We start from the raw sequence: 20726 nt of genomic DNA on the forward strand, positions 1-20726 counted from the left end.
TCTTTTGTCTGTTTGTTTCTTTCACAGCCTTATGAAAACCCTTTACTTATAGCCATTTGTGTAGTTTCTTGGAGAGGATCCAAAGCGTCAACAATTCAACATGTTCACTTTTTTATTCTGTTTATTGAATTCCGAGACTTTTTCCTCCAATCATGCCTGTGTTATTTATTATTAAGTAACTAACGAAATATCAATTAATTATTTCCTGACTTTGTTGTTGATAACACTGCTTCTCCGTTATACTAGGGACAATAAAAAATATGGTTACAACTAGAATACAATGAAAATTCAAATTAGTAGAGTTTTTGTAATTATATCCTATTTATATGTTTAACACTATGAAAAAATCGAAAAAAAGACCATAATGTTTACAGTAAATTTTATTACGCCAATAGTTAAGTAAAATTACAAGTGTAAAATTGATCAAATTTAATGAATCGTTATCAAAATGATTTTTTTCACATGAAGTATACTTCCTTTTTATTAATTGAACCAACAATAGATAAGAGTCTACATGTACCTTGGTTATTTAATAGGAGTACTGTTAAAATGTCCAAATGCAATAAATGAAACTAATATATATATAAGAAAGAGCCTAATTGTACGGCGTGAAATAGAGATTGTATAATGTGAAGGCCTGAAGGGAGATATCTTTGAAGCTTCATGGAAGAAGACTTCTCCTATCTGTTGGCCTCACATCACATGACCATTCGTCAACTGTTTAATCTTATATTATTTGTTTAATTAGTGTGTTTATTGCCCTGCCACAGGAAAACATATGTAGTCCAAATATGTGGTTATTCCTAGGCTTACCGTCACCAATGCCTTCAATTTATTGAAGTCTGTATAAATAATATTTCTGGATACTTAAACCTTTAGATAAATCATATTATCAACAGAAATATACATCCATTGTTAGTTAAGTTATTTCCTCACTTGGTGTTTCGAACTTGCATGTTATCCAATATATTCATTTTCATAAATTTCAAGTTCGTATAGAATCTTAATTAGAAGAAAACAAGATGACGTCAACAAAAAGGCTATAGAAACAAAATTTATAGGATACTAATTAATAATTCAAAAGAAAATCTTAAATTAAAGTCAAATCATGTAACATGATCAGAGAGGGAAAATACTAGGCATTCAATTGTAGTGTTGTATATATATGTGTAAACCTTGTTCATATGGTAGGCCAAAGGGTGCGTATACCGGTCAATACGCAGGCCACACACGGTGTTTATATGATTTTGTCAACTATGGACTTTGTTAAAAACAAAAACAAAAAATCCTTTTTTCCAATCTCATTTTTAATTTAATTTTATAACCAAACATATATACAAATGTCAAATGCTTCACATAGTTGTCAAGTTTCATCAGTGACGTAACGCTGCATGGCGTTGAAAAAAGCACATGCACTATTTACTCTATTTTCTTGTAAAATGTTAATAAATATATAATGAAATACTTTTTACTATTTATGATTATAAATTTATACATACGAGCTTTACTCATATACCATTATCGGTAAATCACAAAGAGAAAACATTAGATACAGTATATCTTAATAAGATAGTCCACTTTATTAATAAAGCTTTATATAATAAGATCTACATAAGCTAGCAAATTCTTTTATAAAAAAAATACATAAGCTAGCAAATTGTCGTCTTTCCAGTCTCCAATTCTCCAAACCAAACAATTTATTAGTTCTCTCAAATCAATAGTAGTATACTTCTTTTGTGGTGCCGTACATAACTATAAGAAAATTTATTTATTTTGATCGCACAATATTAAATCATTTTTATTTCATGGGGTTGAATCTTGAATAATTAATTTGGTCTCGATCTAAGTTTCCAACTTTTATTTTTCTCTTCGGGATCCGAGCTCCTCTAGCTTTTTATATTACAGAAAAAATCTTAGTAAACGTTTGATCAACTCAATTTTCATCATTTCATTCATTAATTTTTTTTAATAAAAAAAAGACTTTCTCGTTAACTAATACTCACTCCGTTTCGTATGTGGTTTAAAAAAAAATTTCGTTACAAAATAAGTGTTGTTTACGATTTTTAATGTAAAATTTATTAATTTTATGCAAAATTTATTTTTCTATTGATTGAAATATGGTTAGATGTATAGGTAATAGTGTTTTTAATAGGAAATGTACAAAATTAATTGTTTCCTTAATTCGTATGCCGAAACCTAAAACGAGACTTATAATGAAACAGAGGGAGTATATGTGTACAGTTCCATTATATAGTTAAGTAAACAATCGTGGTCGCAATGTGGTTATTTTTTAATTCAGTAAGCAATGAGATATAAAATTAACACGTCTCACATGATTAAGAAAAACTAAGTAGTAGTTACTAATTACATGGAAATGATAAAGTTAGCTCTTTCTTATAATTTTGTTATTTTCTCGAGTCATTTCGATTACTATGGGACCAGCCCTGTATGTAAAATTGCTTATTTTGCGATAACTAGTATCTTTGAATTTCATTTCAAAGACTAGTGAAGAAATTTAAATATTTCGATGTGGAAAATTGATATGATTGCTTAGTCATCTATAATAAGACAAAGGAAGATTATCAACCGTTGGTCTTATTTAGACAATAAAAGTCTTTGGTCAGCTGTATTAATTCATTTTCTTCTAATTTGAGATAAGTTTGTTTATTTGAGTTCCAGTGTAATTAGTTATGTTCATATGGCCGCACAGTTAAATAATATTAGAAACACAACAGTTCCATAAATTTGCAAGGAAGGAGAAGAAAGTTTTACATGTTTTCAGAAAACGAGTGAAAGAAGAAAGGTCAGCTAACATGTCTCTGTAAAACCAGATCAGAGATATTGACGAGCTTTATTAGTCTTTTTAATAACGGTTTATATATAATATACGCTCAGAACTATATATGAATACATTCCATAATATTTTACAAAACAATATATAACTAGAAACGACCTTCTTGATTTTATTACTTCTGATGTAAATCTGAATGATATCTACAATATATTTTTCTTAATTACTGGTATATATATATGTCAAAATAATTAATGAATTATCTAGTCTAGACATTATTTGCAAAGTGATTTTAACATATATTTTCTCGACAATGATTTTTACATGTTTTACACCATTTCTACTATGTCGTGTCACATGATTTATAACTAAATATGACATAGATAATTACATTTAATATTTATTTATATTTTGATAAATTTTTTAGACTATGGTAATAAATTATATATCATTAAAATAAATATATTCAAATATGACATCGAATAATAAATTTTTAGTTATACAAATTTATTACTAAAAAAATTTCAAATTTTTTATAATTTTTTAATCTTAATATTATTAGCTTCTTTTATATTTTCTACCAATTTTAGAAATACTGTTTAGTGTACTTTTTGATAATTATACAACTTTTATTTTTATTTCAGTTTTTTCATTAATTATATATAAATTGATTTAATATTTTATCCAAAAGAAATAAATAATAAAATCTATTTAACATTATAATTTTAAATATATACATATCTCATCTTAAATATAATTTAAAATAAGCAAAATAATTTTGTGTTCAATTAAATCAAATTTATATTAAAATATGGGTAAAAATAATAAAATAAAAAATAATAATTATTTTATTTTTAAATATAATTTAAATTTAAAATTTTTGTTACTGCACATGGTGCAGGAAAACACCTAATTATTTAAATATGTTGAATAATTAAAGTAATAATAATTAATTATCGTTAGTTCAATTATAAAACCAGAACGAAAGTTAGTGATGGTTTGATTGAGAATTACTTAAGAGTTAAGACGTAATATATTACATGCTCTGATTCTAAATTTGAAAGAATATATGAGTTTTGGTTAAAAACTCCTTATCTTTTAAAACTATTAATAACAAATAAAGTAACAATCTATATAACACAAAATATAACTGGAAAAAACCAATATTCACACTTCTACAAGGAGTTTTAAATATGATAAACCCTAATTTCTTGGAAAATGCTAATATATCAGCTTCATAATAGGGGAAATTTCATGTTTACCACTTTCATGTTACCACTTTTCATCTTTACCATCACTAAATGGACATTTTCAAAAATACTTTCTTCATTAAATGACAAAAGACTCTTATACCATTGTTATTTATATATATAATAAATCATTATTTAAATAAATAAAAAAATAAAAAAGTAATAATTTTTTTATGTTTTTGAATTATACTTTTTCAAATTCGAACTTTTTTTATTTTTTTTTGAATTTTTTTCGATTTTTTTTTTCAAAATTTCTTTTTGAAAATCGAAAATTATGTTTGAAACTATTTTTTTAATTTTTTATATATTTTTAAGTATTTATTTATATATTTATTAGAATCCTAAATTTCACATTCCAAAAATCTTACCCATCCCTGAACTCTAAACCTTAAGTCTAGATTAGTTAATCCTAGAGATATAAGTGTCTTTTACCTTTCATTAAAAGTGAAGATAAAAGTGATTAATGTAGACATGAAAAGTGGTAGTATAGATGTGGTATTTGTAGTAATTTCCTTTGATAATATCCTTTGTTAGTATAAAATGTTTTAATATGCTAGCAAAGAGTTCGTATATATGATGATGGTCTTCAACAAGAAATACAACTCTAATAAATAATATTTGTGCCATCAACTCGCGGATAGATTTTACAACTACTGACCTAAGGTCAATGGTTTGGATTTAGACATTGAAATAAAACAATCGAAGAAAGAAGTTAAGAGACAACTTGGAGATTCTCTATTGAAATTTAGGTCAATGGTTTGAGATTGGTCACCCAATGAATGTTTAGTTTATTTGGGGTTAATGCCTTCCATCTCTATGCATTATCCAGGATATATGAATTCAGATTTAATCATTTTTCGTTCTCGCATAAAATCAAACAAGTAATAAAATAGGAATATGCTCAAAGGAGAGGGTGTCCACGTCAGCTAATTAAATCAACCAATAAAAGAAATCCTTTCTGCCACGTCATCTATGCTTAGCCAATTCTTAAAAGAAATCGGGCCTCGTGCTTTTAGGATCTTGGATCTCCGGAAATCAATTCTCTATGCCTCATATACGGCCAAGGTGAAAAACACTTGACAAACCCTAATCCTCTAAAACATCGGTCTACTAACTCATTCCATTGAATCGTTTTCTCAGTTTCATCTTCTTCCATCTCCGTTACCCGTCCTCCTCTGCAATTAATCGTTTCCTTTCACCTCCCTCTCTTCATTCTTTTTAAATCTTTCTTCTTAGCTTGCTACAAATCTAAACTCGAAAACCGCCTCTCAGTAAACTTAAGCCATGGCGATGAAACCCAACTGAAAACATACTGCAATTACCAAAGGTATTGTTTTAGTAGATTAAGGGTTTCATTGTTCTCTTTCTTCGACCTTTCAACCTTGCCGTATTCGCTGATTTTAACATGCAAACCGACAATTTGTTTTCTTAAGAGAAGAAGGAGCCAGTGCGCCGTAGGATGGAGCAGACGGTGGCGTGGATGAGGATGGCGGCTTTGGTGCGTCGTAGGGCACATCGTAAGGAGAGGAAGTTGATGACTGTACGGTGGATTGTTTCCGTCGGAGGAGTAAGGTAGCTGAGGAGGTGGCTGTTGATTTCCACAACCGTAACAGTAACCTGACATCGCTGGAAACAAAAAGGTAAACACTTTTCAAAAGAGATCGAAGAAGAGGATGATTTAGCCTTAAAGCTCTGTTTCTTTTAGTTTTTGATAGACTTTTTTTTTGTTTCTACATGACTTAGGAGAAAGAAGCAAAGAAAGAAGCTTTCAGGAAGTATTTAGAGTTCACTGGAGTTATTGATTCTCTCACCAAAGGTATTGTTTCTTTTTTTACATTACACCATCACTAAAACATACTGCAACAGTTTCTGTATCAAATAGACATTTGGTATAGAGTCATTTTTATACATATGAACTTAGTAAATAGTTCTTTTTTTTTTTGGCCAGAGGGGACATAGACAACATGGGAGCAGAAATAAATGTTACCCTCATCTCGAAGGCTAGGGGTTCCTCAACGATTCTTTGGTGTGGTAAGATACTTTTCTTTAAAAGTTACATGGAGTCACTGTAGTTGGAATCACATTATTATTTCCTAAAGTTAGATGCTTATGTCGTCATTACATATGTTTCTTTTAAATTAATAACCACTTACTTTTCATCCCTAAAGCTTAGAATCTAGGCCTTTCGAAGATATTCAGAATCGGATACATGATGCGGTGGAGGAATTTGCAATAACAGGTAATTGCCACATTAGCACTTATTTTTATGCATCTGACACTATTTTGGTAGCGTATATAAGTTAAAAGATAGTGAAGTATTTCCGAACATTTGTAGCCAATAATGACTTAGACGATCTATTACAAGAAAGGAAATGCCAACTTGGACTTTTCAGGTGGCTCTTATATCTATGTCTCTGGAAAGACATGTCTCTTAGCTGGAACAGAGGATGTGCACTTAGGTTATAAATTATAGGACTCAGCTGAGGAATAGGCCGCAACGTTGGGTTTGGTGGATTGCAAGGAGAATGTTGACAGAGATGGTGGCGATGACATAAGATGAAATGGCGGTAAAGAGAAGAAACATGTGGTGTTGGACTCCAACAAAAGTTAACTATTTTAGGATGTTTTTTTAACCAGTATTCCACTTCTGAGCAGCCACTGATCGATATGTGTAAAAGCGAAATCGTAGTCGTGTGTATGTGAAAGAGAAAAAAAATAAGCAGTTGAAGAATCAGGTGGAAAAATAAAGGATACTTTTATGCAACGATTGTTATTTTCATATCAGCTTTCTCTATTTGTAGCAGAGAATATAGAGATAAATAAGTTTTGCAATAGTGGTCATTTTTACTGTAATTTTCCCAAGTGTACGAGTTGTTGTGTGTAGAGAAACAAACATTCATTGTCATCATCGTATGAGTTTTTATTTTTGATCAGAAAAAGAGAGAAAATAACATTTGAGGTCATCATTGTGAAATCCAATTAGGATTTCTCCTCTGTTTTTGGGGATTGTTATGAAACGAGGGCATGCTTCTGATTTTCACAGCTCTCTTTAAATCTTTAAAAATTCATTCTAAGCTTCAAATCAAGAAACACTGCAGTTTTGGTGTGTATAATTGTTTGCTTGGTGACATATTCTTTGATTGTTTTGGGCTAAAATATAAACCCAACATATTGTTTTGTTCCATTTAATTATGTAATTATATATATGTTTTACGATGTTATCGTTGCTACTATGTGGAAACTAAGAAGATATTTGATTAGATAGGAATTATATACTTTCATTCAATAAAACCAACACTAGAAAGACTAAAGGATTTAGTTATTTCTTTAAGAAAAAAACAATTTTCAGAAAACATTTATACGCAGTTTGGTTCATCTTATTTTCAGATTATTAATGGTTACACTACATTTAATTTATTTTGGTTAAATTATGTTTGGTTCACTCAAAGTAAATTATTTAATAAGATAGGGTATAAAACTCAAGTAAAATTATGTTAGAAATATAATACTTTATTAATTTATAACACTATTAATCTATAATATATTTTCAAATAGAATAAGCAAAATTTTCAACAATTTTTTTTATAAAAAAAGTTCAACAAATGCTTAAAATAATTTACAAAAATAATTAGTAAAACACTAAAAATTAAAGAAAATTTTATTATAAATTAAAAATCTAACATAAAATGAAACAAATATATATTATAAAACATCATTTGTTGTTACATAATATATACTAAGACAATATTGAAACTATTTATTTATTACTTTAAATTATAAATTTTTATAATTTTATCACATTACATTTGATTTTCAATTGATTTAGTTTGGAGGTGGGTGTATTAATTTATTATCATGAGAAATTAGTTATTGTAATAATATTAAAATCTGATACTCTTAGAAATAAGAGAAATATTAGTTATTCTTACTTAATTTTTTTCAAATATATCAAATTGAAACAGAAATCAAATAGAAATATAAATCATTACATTTTCTTTAATTTTCTGATTTAATAATTTTGTGTTCTTTAACAAAACAATTTTAGTGGTTTTTTCACCTCAAACCAACAAAATTTAACAAAGTTTAAAATATAATTTTAGAATAAAAACAGATAATATTTATTATTTTTAATATAAAGTAAAATTTTAAATATTTTATAAAATTAAAATACAATACACTTAAACATAAAATAGTTTTAGTGTAAACTCATCCGTCCGTAGGACGGGGCCAACCCCTAGTATTGATTAATAAGTTGAAGGAGTACATGTGGATTTAGACAATGAAATTAATTAAACAATCGAAGAAAGAAGTTTAGAGACAACTTGGAGATTCTCTATTGAAATGTAGGTCAATGGTTTGAGATCGGTCACCCAATGAATGATTAGTTTATTTTGGGTTAATGCTCCCATCTCTATGCATTATCCAAGATATATGAATTCAGATTTAATCATTTTTCGTTCTCGTAGAAAATATTAATTAATAAGTTGAAGGAGTACATGTACAGCTAGTACTATCACTACTTATTCTTCGTGGAAATTGAGATGTCGGCCGAGTGAAACTCAGTTCTTTATACCAACTATCCGGTTAACTGTTGTTTAATCTACTATAAATAAAAGACGGATATGCTAAGTAACTAGCGTGTCTACGTCGTCCCAAAAAAACAACCAATAGAAAAGCTTCATACTGCCACGTTGACGATGACGAGAAACCGAGTTTCAATCCGGTTGGGCCTGGGCTGGAATTAAAACATTTTTCTTTGGGCCTGGTTTGTTAACCGTGAAACCTAATCAGGTCGGGATTGATCTCTTCCCTTGCGACTCCTCTTCTTTCGACTTCTCCGTCTTCGATTTCTTTTCTCTTTCGATCCGTTTCTGCAATCAATCGAAGACTCCTCCACTATATGCTTTAATCGTAGCTTCGTCTATTTCATTCAATGAAGTCCTTATCTTCCTCTCCAACCTCCACATCGATGGAATCCAAAAGCCACCTTTCAGCCTCCAGCAACCGCACCTCAGACATGCAAACCGACGTCTCCTCCGCGATCGAACCGAAGTCAAACTTCCAGATCGACGGTTCATCCACACCGATGGAATCCAAAGGCCAGGCTCCAACATCCATCGATCGCATGTCGGCCACGGAGACGGACGGCTACTTAGTTATCGAACGCAACTCAACCACTCAAACCGACGGTGAATCCCCGATGAAAACAAACGAAAAATCACATGCCCCCTCCACGATAGCGCTCAAACATACCGGGAAGATCGTCGCCTCCTCCGCGATGCAGATGAAAACCGGCGGAAAGCCTGTTGGCTCTTCCGTGATTGCAACCAAGCCTCATGGTAAGTCTGCTGTAGTCTCCGGGAACGATGTCGATGTTATGGGCTTTGGCTCAACCACTCAAACCGACGGTGAATCCCCGATGAAAACAAACGAAAAATCACATGCCCCCTCCACGATAGCGCTCAAACATACCGGGAAGATCGTCGCCTCCTCCGCGATGCAGATGAAAACCGGCGGAAAGGCTGTTGGCTCTTCCGTGATTGAAACCAAGCCTCATGGTAAGGCTGCTGTAGTCTCCGGGAACGATGTCGAAGTTATGGGCTTTTACGAAGTGACACTTGGCCCACATGAAGCGGAGTTGCGGTTTCGTCTTATCCATTTATGGGAGGCTCAGAACCCACATACGAAAACCCTCATTGGAGAGGAGATGCTTCTCATTGATGAGCAGGTTCATCTTTAATTTTTTTCTGTATGTTTATTATTGCTCGATTAATAAAGTTATTCTATTAATCGGATCACTTTCATATGGTGGATAAGGAAATGTTATACAAGGATTTATTCCAGCAAGCCGTGTTCAGACATATCTGCGAGAGATGACATCAGGATCCGTTTACAGGCTAAACAAGTTCTTTGGATAGAGGAGCAAAGTTTAGTTTCGGGTTGCTGATCACAACGTGACAGTAACGTTTTCATGGAACACTGTTCTAACTCCTCTTCAGAATAGTCCGGTACCATTTCCAGAAGATCGGTTCCAGTTTCATGACCACGAGGAGTTCGAGGCTAACTGTGATCTCATGGGTGATCTTTATGGTAAGCCATGTCTCTTCCATTTATATACAACTATGAGAATTTAATTAGCATTGGGTTGATTCTTAAATTTTTTGGGTTGTAATACATCACCGACCGTATATATGTTGGCTGTTGCGGGGTTGTTGCATTTGAACGTTTTAGGTTCTCAGATGTTTGGCAACTAACTTAGCCTATTTCAGATTATGTTGGCCACATGAGGCTGATCAATGGGCGAGCTATGACCGAGCATCTCATAATTGACGAAGTTGACATAGCAGAAAAGCGGCATCTGGTGGTCCATGTTCAGACACATGAGTGAGTTTGTCTAATGCTTACACGTATTATATGTCTGTTTCTATTAACACTTTATTTTTAATATCATGCAGCGGACCAGTGATGAAGCTATAGCTATGGGACCAAGCCGCAACAGCCTTCTGCCAGAAGTTCAAATCTTATGAAAGCACTCCACGCGTTCTTTTAGTTACCACAGTGAATCCTAAACGAATTGGAGGTTAGTAGTTCACTTACAAAATAAAATTGTAATATAATTTGGTTACTAACACTCAACTGATGTGCTAAAAACAGAGACTCTTGCTCTTACTTCTATGACATCTTCTAGAGTGTTTATGGACATTGATGTCCAGCCGACCAGGGACTATCTTAACTGGTAGGTTATTACGCATACAAATTTGTATTTCATGCTCCTCCAGCTGTGATATAATGTTCACTTTCTCATTCTAAACATGTTGGGCTCCAACTCAGGTGTTGCTAACGAGGTTATTGCAGATGTAGTCACTAAGCCTGAGACAGTGACTCTAGGTGAACTCTTCTCCTACATCAAGCAAAAAACTGCTAAGGTACAATGTTTGCTATGTCTTTCCATTTAATACGATATGCTTGGGTACTTAAGAAATTTCTTTTAACACTGTCATAGGTTGCTTGGTTTGAGTGTACAGTCACTATCGATGATGTACTCCATGGTTCCCCATGGTATTATATTTCTTGTGGTGGGTGTAACACAAAGGCAACCAAAGGGCCTACCTCACTGGTTTGTACGAACAAAAAGTGTGCCAAATCTGAGGTCGTGGGAGTTCCACAGTAAGAGTTGTTAGCTTCATTACATCCATCTATTATCATCAATCTTTACTAATTTCCTTTCTTGGCAGGTACTTAACTAAGATCTCTGTTTATGACAAGAGTGAGCAGGCGGTGTTTGTCCTTCTTGGTGATGCTGGTCGTGAGTTGACCGGCAAGCATGTTTCAGAGTTAGTTGCAAGATACTTTGAGGTAATTTCAAACATTTTTATCCACCAGCTCAGTCTATGTTCTCACACAAGTGCTTTACTTGAATGTCAGTTAAACGAGGACGTGGGAGCTGATCAAACTGTCCCGGTTCAACAAACTCTCATGGATACCATTGGATAGACACACAAGTTTGTTGTCAAAGTCTCTCAACATAACCTCACTGTCACAAAGGTACTCCCAGCACCAGCTCCACAAAACGCCATTGAAGATCCAGCAGATGAGAGGATTAGAAAGGCTTCTGGCTGTCTTGAATCACATGAAGCTAAACGTGCTAAGAGTGGCTAATATATCTTAAGTCATTGCCTGCTTCATAGCTTTCATTTCAGACTTTGCCTTCTTTAAATTTTATGTTTCAGACTATACTCTTTATTGCGGTAGATTCTCCATTTTTGATGTTTGGATGCAATCAAATATGGCTTTGAGTTTTCCGTTTTGGTGCAAATGAGTTTTTTTTTAATCAGACTATACTCTTTATTACGGTAGATTCTATTTCATCACATATAATATAGATTATTCAAAATTTCTATCAAAAATAAAAATAAAAAACTAAAATTTGATATTATACCATATATGATATCAAAAGAAGTAGCAAGAAAAAAAAAATCAATAACAAAGAAGTTACTCCATTTTAGGTCTAACTGAGTTAGAGCTAAACCTCCATCTACAGCTCATGAGATAATAATCAAAGAAATATAAGTAATAACAACTTCTCAACATCATATGGACTATTCATGTATTCTAAACTTAGTTTTGGTATTTTAGAAAACTAAAAAAATATTTTTGTTACATAACAAAATTCAAGAAAAAGTTATATGTAACATTCAACCAACAAAAAAATGGTATATTCACATTAAATCGAAATTTTTCCTTAAAATTAAATAGCAAACGGTTTATAAATAAATAACCCGGATGTAGCCCGGGAAAAGAAACTAGTATTAACTAATTTATACATTTCAAGTTGCTAGAGCATCTTATGGAATATATCGAAGTACTGAGTACTTGTCTTTTTTTTTACAAGTACTTGTCTTTACTAGGGCAACATTCCAAACCTAATAAAACAATGGAACGTTCAGAATTATTATTATTATTTTTTTAAAAGCGTTTGAATTATTTTCAGTTTTTTTTGCAGCAGTTTGGAAATTGGTCTATGTTGCAAATAGTTGACTGTGTACAGAAATAAATTACAGTGGTTCTCGTTGGCTTCAGCAAAAAAAAATTACGCCATTTACAGATATATTGTATTTGTTGAAAAATCAGTAAACCCGGTAATGATTCCTCTAGTCATTCTTTATAGGAGAGGAACCAGTGGAACAAAAAAGAAAATCTCTCACTATCATTATTCAACTCGTTTATATTCATTTCATTCAATTTGCATAACATATTGTTTTTACATTTTAGGTTTAAATGATTTTATATCGGTTTTTCTATCTTAAAATATATCGAGATCAGATCCAAATGAATCAAAAAGAAAGGAAAAAAACAATGAAAATTTAAAGTAAAAAACAAAATCCAAACAGTATCATAATATACTAAAAGCTGATTCAGATCAAGTCTATTTTATTTTGGTTACTATCAGAAAGAAAAAAAACTTGAACAGAGACCGAAGATTTAAGCTAAAACAGTAATGATCTTTTCTTTTTCATGATTACCTTTCCTTTCCTTATGTACAAAGAAGAATATTTAAACTAAGAAGACGAAATTTAAAAGGAAAAAAAAAAACAATTCGAAATGCAATGGATAAAAAACCCTCAGTCCTCAACCTTTGGACCTCCGTATAACGCTCCAACTACGTTACGATCCTCTGGATTATCATCTCTTTCTTGCAGCCAGGCATGACATTCTCTCTCCACTTGACCTCTCAAAACGTCGTCTTCCTCTGAAAGCCATCACATATAAATCTTTTTTTATCTATCTAGCCCAATTACATGCAACTTGTTAAAGCTGTTGTTTCATTAAGTATAAGAAGCTGACCTGATGAGAACTTATCCAAAGGGAATTCTAGGAAATAAGTGCAATGCCTGCCTTCTGGATTGCTGTAAGGAGGGCCAAGCACATCTAGAACCGCACACGCTGTTTCCGCTGTGAACCGATGCATGTTCCCGCCATCTTCGGGGTACAAGATGGAGGCGTTGCATGGTGCGGTTAACGTTGAGTCCATCTTCAATTTTGCCAGCCGCGTTTTCGGATCTCTCACTGCGACTGAGATAAAATAAAAAAGTGATTTTCAGTTTACATTATGATAAGGTATAGATCATAGATTATTGATGCTTTGATGGGGGTAACATTGCAGAATTTGGTAAACAAAATAATATTATGGACGACAAAAACTAACTTGTATATGAATAGTAGCTATCGGAATACTCTAATTATCACATTCAGAAAAAAGACTTTAACTAAATAGAGTTTTCCCAGATCATACAATAACTAAAAGGAGAATATCTTCATCAGGGAGATCCTCCACGTCGGACTAGAAAATCGACCAATAGGATCGCTGGTTTTCGCCATGTCACCGATGGGATTGGGTATTTTGGGCTTCGATTTTTTAATTTTTTTTGTTCAGTTTTCAGGTCCAGTTAGCCCATCCTCTGGAAACCGTAACAAGATTTCTCTTCTCTTCGTTCTTGGACGATTCATTTTCTCAACGAAACACTCCATCTATGTGCAATGAATCCATCATTTATGGGTTCTTTTCGCATCTCTCCCTCTGATTTTCTTTATATCTCTATCTTGCTCAAGATAGTCTACACTATCACGATCGAAATTTGCTATCACGATCGAAATTTGCGATGAATTCCAACCGTAGTTCCACTGTTCCTGGTGGTTTTATCTCGAAGCAATCAAACGGAACTGACGGAGCCTCCTCCGCTGAGCCGATCAAACGTACCGGCCAATCCGGTGTCTCTTCCACCGTACCGATCAAACATTATCATCCTCTTCGATGCCAAGCCTATTTTTTGGTTATCTTCATCTCTCAATCGGTGCAGTTTCCTCTGAGAAACATAAATAGCCCTTTTGGTTTCCATGGAGTAGTGAATCGTGAATCTACTGCTAACTCTACATCTCCCCCATCTTAATCGATTGTCTAGCTCCGCCTCATATGTCTCTTCTGTCTAAATTTGTAGAAGAAACTGTGTAGATGAAGTAAAGAAGAAATTTCCAGGTTATCCAAGAGGCTTATACTCTCTTTTTCTTCATCTTTGTCTTCTAAATTATTTTATCACGGAAACAAATGAGAGTTTATTATTGGATACAGAGGATCTTCTGTTATTTCCTTGATATGTGTACTTTTTTTATTATAAAAGTATTGTTTATGTGTCTGATTAAGGTTTTCTTTTTCTATTTGTTGTGGGAACATAGTTTCGTCTGACTCCAACAAGAGGTTCGTGTATGATGTTGGAGCTTATAATAGTGATGATGATAAAGCTTGACCAAAACGTAAATTCTTATTTTTTTCTTTTTGCTAAAAGATAGTGCAATCTTTCTTGACATGTCTTCTTTATGAACTATGTGGTGATGAATCATTTTTGGTTTACGGGAATGGAAGATTTCTTGAACGAGATGGCGGCCATGATGAATCTCTGCATAGTGTAAGACTTTGCATAGTGTAAGACTCTGCATTAGTTTTTCCCTTTGGTTTATTATTAGACATGACTGATTGTTTGATATTTGAGATGTTGTTTTTGGCATGAGAATAATTCAGGGGACAGTTTTGAACAGGTACAAGATCTGTTTAATGAGATGTTTCAAGGAGACGCCGCAGCATTCCCATCCTCATCATCAACGTCTTGGCTCGTGTCTCCATCTGTTTGTTATGTAATCTAAAGAGGCCGACGGCGGTGGGTCTCTTGAAGAGGGTGGCGACAGAAGTAAAGACGTTAATGGGGGCAGTTCTCATAAGGAGGTTGGTGATACCCATTCCACAACTCGCAAGATAGAAATCCCGAGTTTAAAGGTTGTTCAGTATAATTTTCTCTTTTGACACTTGTGTGAATGAATCTTACGGGATTATATATCCACTTATTTATTTTCTCCACATACTTCACAGGTTGGCAAGCTTATTGGTAAAGGTGGAGAGATAGTAAGAAATCTTCAGCTCAGTTGTGTCAAAATCTAAATTTGGAGGGATGCAGAGGCTGATCTAAATTCAGCATTAAGACCGGTGGAGATAATTGGGAATCTTGCTTCTATTGAGAAAGCAAGCTTATCAATGAAGTTATAGCTCAGGTTATAAATTATCTTTGTTTCTATTTAATTGACAAGTTTTGTTTTTACTGTCCGACGTAACATTTTTTTTCCTGCTGCAATCTTAGTCTGAAGGAGAAGGTATACCTGCCCTTTTTGTAAGAGGGGCCCTAGAACAAATATAGATCAAAGTTCCAAATGATGGTATTCCCTGGTAATTGTTCCGCCTGGCCATTTTTAAGTGATACCTAATCCATCTTCGGCAAGTTGGTGTGATCATTGGCCGGGGAGACTATCAAGAACATGCAGACAAAGTCGAGAGCACGGATTCAGGTTGTCCTTTCTATTTATGATCTCAAGTAGTCTAGCATCTTGGTTTAGATTTATTTTGTGTTGTTTAGGTTAGTTTTTGCGTGGAACATGACTCCAACCTACTACTTGATAGTTGATCAGTTCATTGTTGGAATTTGTTTTTATGATTTGTTGAAACTGTCTACTTATTGTTTCCACGATATGGACGTAACTGTGTACTTATTTTGTGGTATGAGACTGCATCAACCTTTAGGGGTCTCTTGAAATCAGGGGATAAAATTCACTCTGTGATGTTGGTGACCACAGTTAATCCTAAACTTTTTGGAGATTGATCTAACTAACTGTGGTTTTTTTTTTTTGGATCAAAACTAACTGTGGTTCTGCGGAAGAATTTTAGAATGATTCTTCTATGCTTTGTTCTCTTTCATTCCTATGCCAAGTTGGTTTGTTTGTTTTTTTCTTTGTGGTGGTTACAGACAGGCTATGCCGATGGTTGTTGGGGCTGCAGTAGTGATTTTAAAACTGTTTTTGTGTTATTAGTTAATTTCAAATTGTAATAATGTATCTTTTTGAAGTTACAAAAAAAAATAATGTTCTTTCTTTATTACACTAGCAATATATATATTATATATACACAAATAAATATAATATAACAATATAAGCTTGCTTTCCCTGATTCATATGAAAACTTTTTAAGTTATCCACCAAAGCAAATTAACTAAATCAATCAAATTGTTAGAATACAACAAATTAATATATAATTTTATTTTAAATTAAATTATTAAAAAAATGTATTTTCATTAAAAACAAAATAATAAATAAGTAAAACTGATTTGATGGTAATTTTTATGACATATATATATATATATCAATTCTGTGAAAGAAATAGAAGCTTAATATTATATATATATATATATATATATTCTGTAAAATAAATAGAACCTTAATATCGAAAAAAAATCTTAAATACAAAAAACTCTAAAAATTAACAAAAAAAACTAATAAAAATTAAACTATGATATCACTTGAAAGCTTCTTAGACAATATTAATAAAATATTTAAGCGATAATTAGATAAATTTGATTTTTTTTTGCCAGCCAAAAGTTTTATTATTAATTAGAATCAGTTATTTCAAGATGTTTAAGAAATGATGGACAAAAAAATAGGATGGACATAAATGATATATGAACTATGAGTAGTACTTTATAAAGCTGAATTAGATAACACATCTGCACATCCATTTAGTAAGTAATTTTATGTTTCTTATATTATATAATAAATATATATTATTTACTGATAATAAAAATATAGTTATTCATCTATCACAAATATCTATGTAAATATGTGAATCAAATACAATAACCAAACAATATAATGATATCCACAAAGAAAATTTTAAAAATATATTTATGTTATGTAGTCTTATTTTATATTCTTTAAATAATGTAATACAATATTATACATAATTTTTTAGAATTGAGAAATACATATAATATCTTATCCCAAGTAAATTAACAACGTTTAATCTATGTATAACTTCAAGACTTTTATAGTATTATATAACCGAATTACTTTAAAAAGTCAAACCAATGAATATGTGTTCTAATAATTAAAAACGTGAAAATGGAAAAAACAAACTGTATATCATTCAGCAACTATAGAATAGGGTACATTCCGACACTCAATTATATCACCAGAGGGACATAGAATCTTATTTCCTTAGGGACCAATCCCAAATTGTTGACACACCACACAAGTAGGAAGATCTGACGTACATAGAGTATGTGGTCGGTCCTAAAGTGAGATCAGCCATACGAATCAGCATACATCAGCACTGACATAAGATCTATAATAACTTTTAAGGTACATGAAATTGACAGTTGGTTTTTACGTTTGAGTTGAAAACGAATAAAAAGTTGAACACCTGCATTATCAGTATTGCTCTAATCCTTGCCTATAATCTTTTACTAAACTGGGATTATATCTTTGAGATAAATAGTTAAAAGTGACTACGTTAGAACATCTAAGAACCCTACCAAAGACTTATTGTAAGATACTAATAACCAAAAGGTTTTATAGCTTATGATTTTTCTTGAAATGCAAGTAAGCTTACATGGAGCATCAACCACCCAATCATACGACTTGATGTGCATTGTACCAAAGAGAAGCTTGCTAAAAACTGTCATCCCTGGATGGTTATGAAGAGGAATGACACCAGAAGGCGGCAAACAGAAAATCTCAATCTGCGATAAAACCCTAACCATTGTTACTTATATCACAAGCAAGAGACAACACAAGTGAGAGAGAGTGTATTTAGTGAAGTTACCGAAAATTGTTCACACTCGTGTAGAGGCAGGTACGTTATCCGTGGTGAAGACCTATTTCTCGGTCCGGGGATTGGTCGGAAAAACGGCATGGTCGGAGCTAATCCGACATCCTCTGGTTTCATATTGTCTGTATTTTATATTATCAAAAATCTAAACTTTTATGGAAAACCAAGAAGAACAAGATATCAAGAAGTTAATACCAAGAACTCCTCGTAGCTGTTGAATTTTATCTTCAGACGGAACAACTCCAGGACCGCCAGTGGAGAACACTTCCTTACAAGTAAGCAACAGCCGCCGAACCGCAGTTATCCCTTCCGCCGGAGAATCAGCCTTCTTACGGCGCCATGCCATCACCATCTTCTTCTTCTTATTATTGTTATTCTTCTTCTTGATTTAATTATGAGGCGACTTAACAGAACTAGGGTTAGAGCTGCTAGCCTTACCTTGATTCTTACTCGGGATCAATCCCAAAACGTCTTTCTCTTGTTTCATTTCAAACCCCATGAACCTCAAAAAACCCACCAACCAACAAAAGACAGAGACTTTGTCACGGGATCAAACTCAGAACCTATATCATGAAATGGATTGAGAAGACAGAATGAGATATAAAAAAGGGGAGAGAGAACAATTATCGTTACACAAAACCAGGGGCCATTTTCCTATGGGCTGTCTTCATATTTTTAAACAGCGGATTCTTTTCTTTTTATCCGTTTCGGTCTTTGCAAAGGGGCAAATATGGAAATAAACACACATAACAAAATGAAACTATATATTACTTGCTACTTGGTGAACCAAAAAAAAATTACATGCTACTTGCTTCCTCTGTTTCTTCGGTTTAAACCCGGTTATTCTAAACCGCACATTCAGTTTTATAAATTAATTCTTGTAAAAATGACTATTTTTCACTTGCGACATTGGTGTCGTATGTAAGCAAGCTTCAAATACTCTATTTTGAGTTGGATATGAAATGAAACCGTTGACAAAAAATATACCTGGGATCCCTGTAAAAACCATATATAGTATTAAGTTTGAACCGTTGAACGAAAAAAAAAGAGAAATTGGTGTGAATACACCAAAAACCCATATAATTTGGTATATACTCTTATTTTTTAAATATTTTTTATGACTATAATATCCTTATCTCTATCTCTCTCTCTTTTCTCTTTTCTGTGTTCTAATTTCTTTATCTCTCGTACATGTTTTTCAAATCATCTTCTAATTCAACACAAATCTTTATTTTTTTATTCTGATTCTTTTGACACCCATAATGTTAATCTTATTATCTCACCCTAATTCCAATGTTTCCAATTTTGAATCACAATCAACTTTTAGATAATATATATGTTAGTAGGTATTTTATTACTTTTGTACTATTATTTAGACTTTATTGGATTTTTAATCGATACATGGAGTGTTAGATGTTACAAATAGATTTGGGGCTATTTGATAGATAACTAATTAATTGTTAATAGTTTCATTAACCGATATATGATTTGTTAGTCAATACATTTGTTTGATACATAGATTGTTAGATGATACTGAAATTATTAGCTGATATGTTAGTTGGTATGTAGATTGTTACCTGCTATGTAAATATTTAGCTGATAGATCTAAAGTTACATGTTTTCGATAAAACATGAGGGCATTTTTGTCCGCACAGTATCAAAAAATTACTCATTTTTGGGTTATCCATAATCATGTGCATTCAGCTAATTTAGACGTTAATTGGGTACATTCAACACATTGTACCAAAAAAAAGTATTAAGTTTGAACCTTTTTCCAAATCGTATAGTTGCTTTAATTGAAAGCATTGGTATGTGTTTATTTTGAGGAAATGTCGGGGTTGCCCCTCAAATCTTTCTTTTACGAGTATGCATTGCAAGTAGAGAGTACTAGGAATCTTTGTTTTCTTGTTATTGTTATTGTTATTGTTATTATTATTATATACTTCTGTTTCATATGATATATTGGCTATTTTTAGCATCACACCATATCTTTGTCAATATATTATTAGCCAATATACATTATCATTTATATTCGAGACTTTTTAGTCTCTGACATAGGCCTGAGCATTTTAACCTGGATCCGAAAACCTGAACCAGAACCGATCCAAAAATATCCGACCCGGATCTGGGCCGAAAGTTTACAAGTACCTTTTGGGTCTAAATTTTTTTTACCCGAATAGACCCGGAACCAAAAAGAACCGACCCAAATAGATCCGATCCGAATAGATCCGACCCGATAAGAACCGATTTGTACCCGATTTAAAAACATGTATATCTAAGACTATGATGTTTTTGTGTTCTATTTTATATATATTATTTTATGATTTAGTTGAAATATCTTTTGTTAACAATATATGTTATTATTTTGTTATATTTTTTAAGTAATATGAAGCTTTAAAATGTAAAATTTAGAGTTTTAAAATATTTTATTTTAATTATTAATAGTTTCATTTAAGTTATTTTGTAAAATTTTAGATATATATGA

At 32.3% G+C, this 20726-nt stretch overlaps 1 protein-coding gene across 1 annotated transcript; it reads right to left on the reverse strand.

Moving 5' to 3' along the window:
• Positions 1-13160: 13160 nt before the first annotated feature.
• LOC106316979 (plant cysteine oxidase 1-like) lies at positions 13161-18787 on the reverse strand. The gene is made up of 5 exons (XM_013754846.1): positions 18437-18787; positions 18236-18363; positions 18023-18152; positions 13387-13614; positions 13161-13291 (listed from the first exon to the last, which is right to left on the reverse strand). The coding sequence occupies exons 1-5, from the start codon at positions 18591-18593 to the stop codon at positions 13164-13166; spliced, it is 771 nt and encodes a 256-aa protein (XP_013610300.1). The 5' UTR covers positions 18594-18787; the 3' UTR covers positions 13161-13163.
• Positions 18788-20726: the final 1939 nt, after the last annotated feature.

The sequence above is a fragment of the Brassica oleracea genome, chromosome C9 (genome assembly GCF_000695525.1).
Source record: "Brassica oleracea var. oleracea cultivar TO1000 chromosome C9, BOL, whole genome shotgun sequence".
NCBI lineage: Eukaryota > Viridiplantae > Streptophyta > Magnoliopsida > Brassicales > Brassicaceae > Brassica > Brassica oleracea.

What these genes read in the sequence shown, in the direction of transcription:
- LOC106316979 (XM_013754846.1), bottom strand. Translation starts at nt 18,593, where the DNA reads ATGGTGATGGCATGGCGCCGTAAGAAGGCTGATTCTCCGGCGGAAGGG. An exon ending in ACAGCTACGAGGAGTTCTTG is followed by an intron (nt 18,364 to 18,436) that starts GTATTAACTTCT and finishes TATAAAATACAG; the next exon opens with ACAATATGAAACCAGAGGAT. An exon ending in TTGGGTGGTTGATGCTCCAT is followed by an intron (nt 13,615 to 18,022) that starts GTAAGCTTACTT and finishes ATTTTATCTCAG; the next exon opens with TCGCAGTGAGAGATCCGAAA.